The sequence below is a fragment of the Anser brachyrhynchus genome (genome assembly GCF_964034855.1).
Source record: "Anser brachyrhynchus genome assembly, chromosome: 2".
In the NCBI taxonomy this organism is placed as follows: domain Eukaryota; kingdom Metazoa; phylum Chordata; class Aves; order Anseriformes; family Anatidae; genus Anser; species Anser brachyrhynchus.
Genome location: NC_137695.1, coordinates 59,191,027 through 59,202,862, shown reverse-complemented (window position 1 = coordinate 59,202,862; position 11,836 = coordinate 59,191,027). Strand labels below are relative to the sequence as shown.

At 41.5% G+C, this 11,836-nt stretch overlaps 1 protein-coding gene across 2 annotated transcripts in view; it reads right to left on the bottom strand.

The window, feature by feature from the left end:
• Window positions 1-11,836, bottom strand: part of EGFR (epidermal growth factor receptor) — a 158,678-nt gene that overhangs the window by 12,746 nt on the left and 134,096 nt on the right. For both annotated transcript variants that reach the window (XM_080578600.1, XM_080578599.1), the window contains exons 16-20: window positions 9,499-9,534; window positions 7,911-8,052; window positions 6,044-6,166; window positions 5,213-5,311; window positions 769-954 (exon numbers count right to left, since the gene is read on the bottom strand). In XM_080578600.1, coding sequence (XP_080434726.1) covers window positions 769-954; window positions 5,213-5,311; window positions 6,044-6,166; window positions 7,911-8,052; window positions 9,499-9,534 — 586 coding nt within the window. The remainder of the gene's footprint in view (window positions 1-768; window positions 955-5,212; window positions 5,312-6,043; window positions 6,167-7,910; window positions 8,053-9,498; window positions 9,535-11,836) is intronic.

Genomic DNA, 11,836 nt, shown 5'->3' with positions numbered 1-11,836 from the left:
CCCATTCTTCCAAACCTAACCATCTTCCAAACGCAGCATCTTGCCGATAAGGGCTAGAGGCTGTACTTCTGTCTCCTTTTCTACACCTCTCTTTGGCTCTGTTGCTGAGTTTAGCACAAGCAGGCAGCCAGTGCTGGGTGTGATAATGATGCTTTTATTTGGCAGCGTGGCCCTTGCAATCAGATTACATGCACCAACTCAGTGCATATAAATTGCAAAGCAGACTTGGCGTGCCTGAATGTCTTTTGGTCACACACAGCCTACACTACGGCTGAGCCGGTATTTATTAATCAGCAGTTTCGATCCCCAGACCACAGAGATTGCAGCCTGAAAAATCAGAGTCATTCTCAGTGTCATATTTAACATCAGTGTTTGCCCTGTGGCACAGGCCAAAGGAATCCAGTAACTGAAGCAGCATTTTGGTTTCAGAATTGCCAAATTCTATTCCCTTCTCTGCCGCAGCTTCATTGCATCACCGTCATTTCATTACTGGGTGTTTGGTTTGGACGTAAATGCACTGGTGACAATATTACACTGCCTGGGAGCAATTTGAAGAGATGATGAGGTTTGCACAGCAGCTTGAAGATGGTAGATTGCTGAAAACAAAGCAAGAGCTTACTGTTGTGCATAACGTTTCTAGGAACTATGAGGCGTGGTGGAATATGGAGACTTACATGGACAGGTAAAGAAAAAAACATGACGCGTTGCCGGATCACTGGGCTGCAGTCTGAGTTTTAGCTGCCCCTGGAGGTGTGCTGGTCAGCTTACCTTGGCAATTTGCACACACCAGTTGAGAAGGTACTGGGAGCCGATGTTGTCTTTGTGCTCTCGGATGTAATCGAGGAGGCAGCCGTAAGGCATAAGCTGGGTGATCAGCTGCACGGTGGAAGTCAGGCAGATTCCCAGCAGGCGGCACACGTGGGGATTGTCAACACTAGCCATCACATAAGCTTCCTGAGAAGAAAGAATGGAAGAAAGTGATGTGATACACTCCCTTCTGTGTGACAGAAATATTTAGAGGCAGTATAAAACAAGTTTGTAGTTCAAGAGCATGCTAAAATACTACATGCAAACTACGTGCTGCCTATCAGATACAAAAGTATTGTTTCTGACTCTGTGGACCAAGTTTTTTCCATGCAGTGCAAGGTCCAGATTTTGAACACTTGGAGTATTGCTGAGATGCAGGAGAAGAGATGGTCTCCTGCTACCAGCACACCACGCAAACACTGGACATCAAGTCCTGGCGACAAAGCTCACAGACCTAAGAAGAATTAAAAAATTGATACCAGCTGGAACCTGATGGAAGTTCAGGGAACTGGCATTTAGTCTGGAGAAGAGGAGGCTCAGGGGAGCTGGGGGTTGGCCTCTTCTCGCAGATAACTAGGGATAGGACTAGAGGGAATAGCCTTAAGTTGTGCCAGGGGAGGTTCAGGTTGGAAATTAGAAGACATTTTTTCTTAGAAAGAGTGGTTATGTGTTGGAACGGGTTGCCCAGGGAGGTGGTGGAGTCACTGTCCCTAGAGGAGTTCAAGGAACGGTTGGACGTGGTACTTAGAGACATGGTTTAGTGGGTGATACTGGTGGTAGGGTGATGGTTGGACCAGGTGATCTTGGAGGTCTTTTCCAACCCTAATGATTCTATGATTCTGTGATTTTGAACATCTAACTGCAAGGGCAACAAAACCTGTGAATGTGTCATATGGCTTTTTCCCTCCACAAATATTTTCACAAATCTGACTGGAAACCAGCAGTTTTGAGACTTCTGCACTTCTGTCAAGGCTAGTACTAACCCAGAAAGTCAAAAGTTGTCAGCTAGGATGGGACTGACAGCTTCACTTTTTAAGAAACAAGACCTTTTTGTCCATGTTGTTCTTCAGTCCATTTCAAACCAAACAAGTTAATAATAATCAGTTCACCTCTTTAGAAACCTGAATACATCTTACTTTAAGCAACACTGGTGAAAATATTGTCCCCAATTGGAAAAATTATTTTAGACCCATATGGCAATGTAAATGATATCAAGAAGGTATTTATAAATTTCATAAAAACCATAATAAAGCCTTTGGTCTACTGGAATTTTGAGTTTGAGTTTCATAAATATGAAAAACTCTACTTTCAAGCCTGGGTTCATCCCATGTAGCTTTAGGTACTTGTGAAAGGTACTCAAGGTACCTCCCCTTTCTTTGCTCTTTCTGCAGTTAAGAGAAGAGAGATCTCTTCAGAGGCTGGTGCAGTGTAATGGGGTCATGTTAAAGCCCCACACTTCATGGGTTCTGCATGCAAAAATTAATTATAGATTTAAATCTGATATTTATATTTGTATTGACACCCTCTGTCAAGTGCCAGCTCAAAGAATGAATTCCAATGGGGGGGGGAATAGAGCTGATTTATTTTTTTTTTTACTACTTTGTGTCAGATTTATATTATTTCAGTTTTAGGCACTTTAAAGCCCTTTGATTGAAAACTGACACAATGGGAAATAAATGGGAAATTTTCCACGCAGTGAACTTTTAGTTCAGCATCATAACTCAGCATCTGGATTGACAACAACTAATCATCCCTTGGCAATTGAGCATTAGATTAGCAGCCCCCTAAAGCCTAAAATAACAGTCAAGGTACTGTTGTGGCAGGGAAAGAAGCAAATCTACACTTTCTAAGAGCTTAAGAAATGAAATACCGTAATGCTAAACTCATCATCTAACAAGCTTTCCACAGATGTCACATAGCTGTAAAGCTGGTAAGAACTATTATTAAACAAAGATATTACAGCAATGACGTTCAAGAAATAAACACCCCCAATTCTTAAGCAATATGTTCTGGCCCTGGAATTGTTACTTGACGTGCCAGCCTAAGCAAAACATGATGTAATACAGTTTCTTCTGAGGTGCTAATACTGCATTTGGTTTCTTTGTTTCAGAGCCCATGGGATGAGAGTGGCCTCCAGGCAGCCAGATTAAAGAAGATCTCCAGCAGAACTGGATAAGGGATCCCCAACCTCCTGCAGAATATGAGGTTATTGAAAAAAAATCCTTTGTCAAGGAGAGCACTGATTCTGTACGGTAGCTCAAGGGGAGATAAAAGAAGAATACAATGTGCTCTTCACCTACGTAGATATTTACAGCTGCATTTTTTAGAGAATCTTGTGAATCTACTGTGCGACTGTCAGATGGAAGCAGAGACCAAAATACGCGAATCTCACTAGGCTTCAAAACCCAGCAGTTGTACCGATGAAGGGTGTCTGTTCTTTGCATTTTTTCCTTTTGGGATTCAGACCCATACTGTATTAATTTCAGCAGGGGTAAAAAAAAAAAAAAAAAAAATCTGCAGACTCAGAGCTGCTCTTCTCCCTGCCCATCTGCTGTGCAGCCCATACAGGGCTGACCTGGAGGCTGAGAACGGGGAAACTGAAGGCGCAGGGTGGGTGCTTTTGGAGAGCTTCCAGGTGCTGACGCTGCCTATTGCTTTTGCTATCTCAAAGTGAAACAGGCCACCGCCTCCTCGCAGAGAGCAGAAGGGAGCTATTGTCTGTCCAGTGTCCCTCTTAGTAGCCTAAGACATTAAAGTGGGCCTTTGTTTCAACTGTTTATCTTGGAAATCTCTGCGGTACGCTCTGACCTGCTACAAGTATGCTTGGTATTCAACAACAATCTTCTGAATTAGCCCTACCCTAATAAAGTCACCAAGAGCTTGCCTGGATTATACGAACTAAAGCTGCTGTGCTTGTTCAATGCCTAGCATGTTTCTGTAAGAGGAATCACCTTTAATTGGACATTATTATCTCTGAGGTTTCAGTGACCTTAAAAAGCTGTATGTGTAGCAAAAGGACAGGAGCTTTTGGAGTCACCCCTCTGACTTCTTTCACCTGTATTCTTTTTTTTTTATTTTCTCCTAAAATACAGAATGAATTCTACCAACCAAATCATCTAAAAAAATGAACTGGACTGAAAAAAGCAAGAGCTTTTTGTTAAGCACCCTAATTCACTGGAAAAGAAAAGATAAAGTGGGGATGCTATACAGAAAATTCTTTGAAAAGACAAAGTGCTTTGATATCACTGTAGAGCACACAGTCCATGCATCTACTGTCCTGTCATCTGGATATCTTGCTCTGCTGAAGGCAGGATGCAGTACCGTAGGGTTATTAATTAGCCCCTCCTCCAGTATACTGGGATTTAATGCAGTTCAGTGCAAAGCATTCTTTGTGAAGACTGTGCTATGTTCCTTATCGCTGTGAAGAGTGAAAGGGAAGGGTGTGCTGGGGCAGTGACCAGGCAGACCATGCGGGTTTGCCACCCAGGGAAGGGTGACACTCATCTCGGGGCAAAGGCTGTTTGTAAACATGCGCCACCTCATTAACTAAAATCAGGATTGATATTGCTTCATGTGTTAGACCACCTATTCTGCTGCAATATACAATCTATTAAAGCAGAATAACACGTTGGAGTAATGCTGTTTATTCAGGGTGATCAGAAATTCCCAGTGTGTTTCATTATCATCAATAGCACAGGTAGTGGTTTGTTCACAGCCAATCATACTGACACTTCCCGCTCTATGCTTGTTAACATCTTCCCCAGCTTGAACCACTTCAGATAAGCCTTTTTATCTGAGGTGTCATTTGCTGTTCAAAGCTGGATTTTTATTTATTTATTTTAAAAATAATTTTCCTGCTAAAGTGGTTAACTTCCTAACGAAAACAAAAAAAATTCCACACAGATTTTCCCATGGCAGAAGGATTCCTGTGTTTGATTAATGGTGCCATCACTTTCAAGTGGATTTATATTTAATTTAAAACTATGTAACTGAACAACTAACTTATGACAATCTGCAATGTCAGACATGTTTTTACTGTTTTTATTTGTACTGTCATAATGACAATGAATGCCAAAATTTAAGGCCAGAGACACCAGAATGAAGAAAACGGGCTTAGCTGTAAACGTGTGGTTTGTATAGTTGTGCCCTTCCCTCGTGTGCCAGTCCCTATCCCATGAGTTTTAACATCAGTGATCAACTACAAGCAAGGCCTTCATGGAAGACACAAAAGCATTTGCCAAGCAACTGAATTATGGATGCAAATCAGCGTAGTAGTTCTATACAAAGAATTCAGTTTGGGATGTTAAATATTTCTTGCCACCCAAAGTCCTGAAATCCTTTTAGTTGTTATAGAGGAAAATCCACAGACCACTGTCACCTTGGCAAAACAAACATGAAAACTTACATCAAGTATTTCCTTGTTGGCTTTTGGTGATGTAGCCTCTCTCAACTCTTTAATAGCAACAGGAATTTTAACCTTTTCCCCTTCTGGGATCCAAAGTCCCTACCAAAAAGAAGCACAAAGAATTACTCAGTGTCATATCTAACAGGTTAATTTTCACAATTACATACACATTTTACATCTTCTAAGTAGACTTAAATATTTGGAGCAATGGCAAACAACAAAAATTTGGCAAACAATATGTAAAAATCATTGTGTCCTGTGGGTGTTTAGAGAATCCTGTCAATGGAATGGTATTTTGCTTTTTGTCACCTCTACCATATTTTTTGAAAAAAGACATATTCATTACCTGTATAAATAGAGCGAGACATGCATAAAGAGCAACTTACGTGGATAGAAATCTAATTAATTAGCACATCATGGCAACTGCATATGCAAAATCTTGCCACTTCCAATTTATAAATCATGGGTGAAATGAATTGGAATTTTCTCTCATGCAACAAGATGGCACCTATCCTGTACAAATAATCCAGCCCTAAACATACACAGTGACAGGTAGGTTTATGTCTGACTGGTTCAGCGCTCTACATCTGTAATGTCAGGAGGTCATTTAGCTGGGAGGTGAACCATATGAAGCTGTGAGGAAGCTCTGCTGCAGCACCTAGTGATGTAGGTGACTGTTTTCAAAGGTCAATGTGGTTTGTACCCCAAAGGTCTCAGCCACAGATGGAAGTCTGCTTCAGAAACAGACCTTTCAGATCCCAGTTCATGCTTTTTTGGGTGGCTTTTGCATGGAACAAGACAAAGAGGGAAAGAGAAACGTCGTGATCTTACCTTATAAACAGTGCCAAAAGCTCCGGAGCCTAAAACTTTGACCTTTTTAAATTCTGTTTCCTTTAAAATTCTCAGATGGGCCTGGTTTGGTGCCTCCCCGCTGGGTGTCAGTGGTTCAACAAGCTGGTGCATACAGAAAAACAAGGCTTTAGGACATACAGGCTGGGAGGACAGCAAGCAGCAAACTTTGTGGGGGGAAATAAATCCTTCATTTAAAATGATAAACATTTTATTCCACATGAAGTTTAAGTGAGGATAGCTCCACTCTGACTTATAGCAATAAATATCTGGAGCTACTCCAAGTTTCAGAGGTAAAATCAATCAAAATCAAGCTCCATGGAACCAATTCTGCTCCATGAAATTGCACAGAATGGCAACTGCCATTTTGAAGGAAAATGAAGGAATACTAGTGTTCAAATGAAGACTTAGACATCAAAGACTTAAAACACATGGCATGAAGAACAGTGCAATTACCACAGATCTTAAATAAGATTAATTTTATTGAACTTGCAAATAAATTATAAAAATGTTTTAAATACTGTGCAAGAATCACCTGTAACTTTTCAGGTTTAATCTTGTTTAATTAGATGAAATTCCCATGGTACTGGAGGTGGCTCTCCCAGACCACAGCACCAGGTTTACAAACAGCAACTTAAACTATGAGCACAATTCTTTCATCAATGCAAAAGGCAATGTTGAATTGACTGTTGATGTTTTTAAAATTCGATCTAAGCCTTATTGAAAACAGAAGTAATGCCCTCCAAACAGAGATATTTAACACTTTTTTTTATGTGTAAGTCAGCTTTTTCCCTTTAGTGATTTCCTTTTTCCTTTCCATTGAATAAAACCATATTTAGATAGATACAATCTGTTTTTAGTGGACCAGTGACCTTTCTGTTGTGATGAAATATCCTAATTTTGTGGAGTCCAGAGGCTAAAATACAAGGTAAGCACAAACTGAACTCTATTATTAAAACTGTAGAATAGAGTGGTAAGTAAAATATTTTAAGGCAGTGTACTGGAAAGCAGGACAGCTGTAGGGATTTTAGCAGTTTACTCTGCAAAGCCAGGGAGCACAGAAGGAAGCTGCAGTTGGGCTTTTAGCAGAATACCAAATACAATTTGCTACTTATTTACTAAGATTGGACTGGAAAGAGAAGGGGGCTAATCATGAAAGAACATCTTTAAATTGAGGATAATGAATTTTGCAATTTCATATGTGAGGAACCCAGAGGGTAATGTTGTAACGCACATGAAACCTACACTGTGCAAAAAGCAAAGCAGTGTAGAAACCTCACTCGTGCCCAACAGGGTAAACAACTCACTTTGATGGCTTTTTTTTTCGTGTGTTAAAAACAAAAAAAAAAAGACCAGACACAAACACTTCCTCTATCCCTTTCCCTGCTCTCCTTTCTCATTTTTCTCATGAGGACCAGACTTACATCTGATCTAGGGGGTAAAATTTTCAACTGCGCCCAAGTTGCCACTAGGCTTGTCTGGAGGGAGAAAGGTTTCAATACTAAGGGTCTACATGGCAAGGTAGCATGGATCAGCAAACACATTACACCTCACCCTAAGGCTTAGTCTTTTCCCCAATCTCAATGATTGTCACTGGGATTTAGGCATCTAAATCCCCTAAAGCTTTGGAAAATTATATCCACAGGGATCAGACTTGAGATTAAGTGAGAAGGTGTGAGGTGCACACTGCCTCTTTTCCGACGAGCACAGCAGACGCTGTGTTAGTCAAGCCAAGAGCTTATTCAGTTACAAAGCAGATCCATGGTGCTTTAATCCTCTCATTTGAGGAGGTCGGGACCCATTGCCCCAAATAAAGCAGCCAGCTCTGAGATGCGACCGTGGCACTCACCTCCCTCTCCTGCAGCAGCCTGCGCAGGGTCCGCTTCCTCACGATGTGGCGCCGCCGCAAGTACAGGCCAATGCCCAAACCAACCACAACCAAGCAGAGGAGCCCTCCGACAACGCCGGCTGCGATGGATGGGATTTTGGAGCTACAGCACAATATGGAATGCGGAAAGAGAAAAAAAAATGCTTAGGTGTATGATTAAAAAAAAGAAAACACCACCAAACCTAGAGGGGCTGCATGTAGCTTCAGGTTTTGACCAAACATATGGTCTGCACATCTCCTTAAACCTCTTTGATATTTCAGGTCTCTTCAGTCTCAGTATTTTTAAGTTCCTCACCCCAGTGGTTGTGTTTATTGTTCTTCTTCAAGGAAAACTGAAAAATCAAAACAACTGAGCTGATATGAGACCATCCGGACTTTTACTGTGATTGGCAGTGGAGCTTTCTCCTCCACTCCTCTCGCCACCTCCTCCTCCATCTGCACATCATTTCTGCACAGCCTTCTGCATTTACCATTTCTGTGACATTCACTTTGCTGGGTTTGTACTTTTGTTCCAGATTTGCAAGGCCCCCCCTTAATAAATCAAGGCACTTTTGTTTCTCTTTGAAAATTATGGAGAAAAGGCTCTCCATACAGATGAGGTATTGACAACTTTGTACACATGGAGAGAAGGTGATATTAAGAAGGCATACACAGCTGTGATACTGGCAGTGAAGCTGACAGCTCACCATTATGAGAGGACATCAGATGTGGTTCACGATGTTCTTGAAATCACTGGCCCTTCTCCCCCAGTACAAAATGTCTGAGGCTGGGTAACATGTAAACTGTCTGTGTTGCGTGCACTGATTGCTGCCTGTTTATTAGTCTGGTTGGTTTCAAACTTAAGTTGAAAAGAAAAACCTGTTTTCCAAGGTTGTCTTTTGGTCTGTACTTGGAGATCCATCACAGCCCTTTATAAGCTGCCCCAGGGATTACTATTAAATACAGTCACTTTTTAACAGTACTTCTAGGCTGAATTTGTCTTTCCCTAGCATGTCTTAATGGCCAGAAACTAAATCTCTCTTAGTCAGAGAAGCATGCTGACTTGTTACATGTTCTTGAGCAAGTCATGAGGCCAAACAATGCAAAGTGAGATCTCATGTAAAGAATGAATGTTCATCTGTGCATTGAGAGGTTGGAGATATAGAGATTGCAGGGCTAGAAAAGCCCCTAGGGGCCTGCAATTAATTCCCTGTAATGCAGGTAACCATATCAATCCTAAACATATCTCTTTCCGCCTCTAGGCCATTATCCTTTCTTTTTCCAGCTCCTCCTTTTGTTCTCTAGTAACAGAACCCAGGTCTCACCTTGACCTTCCTTTTGACCAGCTAAGCAGAACAAGGTTTTGGAGTCTCATACCAGTAGAAAATTTCTCAATTATTTAGTCATTTTTATAGATCTGAGCCTGCCTTAATCTGTCACTTCTCCCTACAGATCTGAAGCAGGACTTTACAGAATGTTAGTCCCACTGTTGCAGTGTCCAGCACAAAAATGTAAACACGCACACATTCTTTCCAGCTCTGTTGTTAATTGCATCAGATGAAATACTCACCCATTTGGACAGCCTTCAAGACCTGGTCCTTTGCACCTGTAAAAACAAATGAACGTTACAAATATATTAGCTCTGGCATACCTACTCCTATAACTCCAACTAAGAAGAGTGCTACTGATGAAAACTTTGTGTTTCAGAGCAGTTCAAGGTATTTATAATAATCATGCACTCTATTAAATATCAGTCAACTGCCTTGCTCCAGAAGCTTTTACACAGAGGCATAGTTATGCTATGGACTCATTATAAAGAGTATTTTAAAACAGCATTCTATGATGTGTTAGAATGGAGAGAGGACACAGACAGAAAGAATTCAAATGGACCTGGAGTCTCTGCTTCTTTTTGTTTTAACATATCTGTGCTTTCTGCATGTGCTGTCCTATCCATGCAGCTCAGTCAAACTGAGGCTGCACAAAATATCTGGCCACAGAGGCAGCTGTGGGGTGGCCAGTGTGCAATCAGCCAGTGCACTGGCTCTGTGTGGACATTTGTGTTAGCATAGAAGCTCAGGGCTGACTGTGGAGGAAGACAGGAGCAGCCTCTTCCCTATCCAAGGGCAGAAAGCTATATGGAAACACACTGCTGCAGATCCTCCTGCATACTCCATGTTTCCCGAGAAGCAAAGGATTACAATTTCCAGACTTCCTATTGCAAAGGAAAACATCAGTAGCAGATACATGGTCCCAACAGAAAACAGCATTTCACAATCCTTGCTTTGGCTAAAGTATTTTCTCATGTGTCTGTTGTATTTTTCTTTCAGAATCGATGATCCTATGCCACTGGCAACGTAAACAGGTATGACAGTTACCCAGAGTGCCAGAAACTCTACTAGCAAGTCATTCTCCCTCCATTTGAGTTTAAAATGCTCCAAATTAATTTTGGCAGCCTGATGCAAAAAAAACAACACAGATGAAAATACAATGACTGCATTCACTTGATGGTCCAGTGGGCATGAGAGGCACCGTGCGTTCCCTAAGTGCTGCTGGGCTACGAGATGTATGGTCTTCATGGGAATTGTGGTCTTTGTGGTGCCTACCAAGGAAGGAGAGCATTACAGAGGGTATTACATCACCACTGAAAAACAGAGCACAGCAAAGAGAAAAGTCCAGTTTGTGGTATCCGCTCCCTGCGCTGACTCGAAGAAGGTGCATCATCCCAAAGCAACGCCAGAGGAGGTCAAGCAGGGGGTAAGGAGTGAACCCACGCCAGGAAAAGTGCTCCGAGTTCCCTCTTGCTGAGAGGAGGAAACAGAAAAATTTCAAGATGGCAGGTGGGGCTGAAGATTTTATCTCACAGCTTGATCATAGGTCTGGAGGAGGAAGAGGGGAAGCAACCGCTCATTTTATTGTGTTTTTGTTTATTTGTTTGGTTTCATTACTCTGATCTTCCCCCATGTATTTGCCTTGTTTCAGGGCCAACACAGTGCTCCGAGGCCCAGCATCTGGAAGGTCTTGTGAGTTCACTGGGCTCCCATGCAAGAATGTGCATCCTGGTGTCCTGGACATGCTGGAAGTACTGTGCACACTGGTTCCTGGATTCTGGGCACCCAGCTCTGTTAGCATTCCCTGTCTGCCTACAGTTTGTTTTGTTTGCTCGGTTGTGTAACTAAGCACAGTGAGGCTGCACATGCAGAGCAGAACCACCAGCTTCCCTATGGTCACAGGAAACATATCTCACTTTGCACCAGGCGCCTTTCTTTGGGCACTTAAAAGAAAACTGATCTAGGACCCAAGACCTCATCCTATTACACTATATCAATCACCTGCATAGGAATTTTTCTATGTTAATGCAACAAACCATATACAACTTCTCCTGATAATGGACATGAAATTAAAAATATTCATGTCATTCCAGAATGTGACTGGGTTCCCTCAAATTAACTCTTTCTAAAATTCTGTTTTTCCATAATACTTTATGATTGCAAAACCTCCATGAACTTCATAACAGAAAAAAAGTTATCTGAGGGGATACTATCCACAGTCTGAAGAATGACTGACCAGTTATTTTCCTAGGCCAGAAAGTGGAAGGAGGAGAGGTGTAGATTTTCATCTGTACCCTTTCTTTTTTTAAAATTATTTCCCACACAAATCCATCAGTACCAAGTCTAGTGGGATAAAGTTAAAAGGTATTCGGGAAGAAAATGATGGATCAGCTTGTGCTTTTCAAATCCCATGTGATTTTCTGATTCATTTCACAAGTCAAAGAAGAAACAAAACCTATGACAAATATCCATCCAAGACTAAATATAGCCATCTTTTTTAATGTGGAATTTTATGATGACACCCAACATAAGTAACCCAGGTTTTATGGAATCTAAACAATCACTTTTTCCATCCTTGAA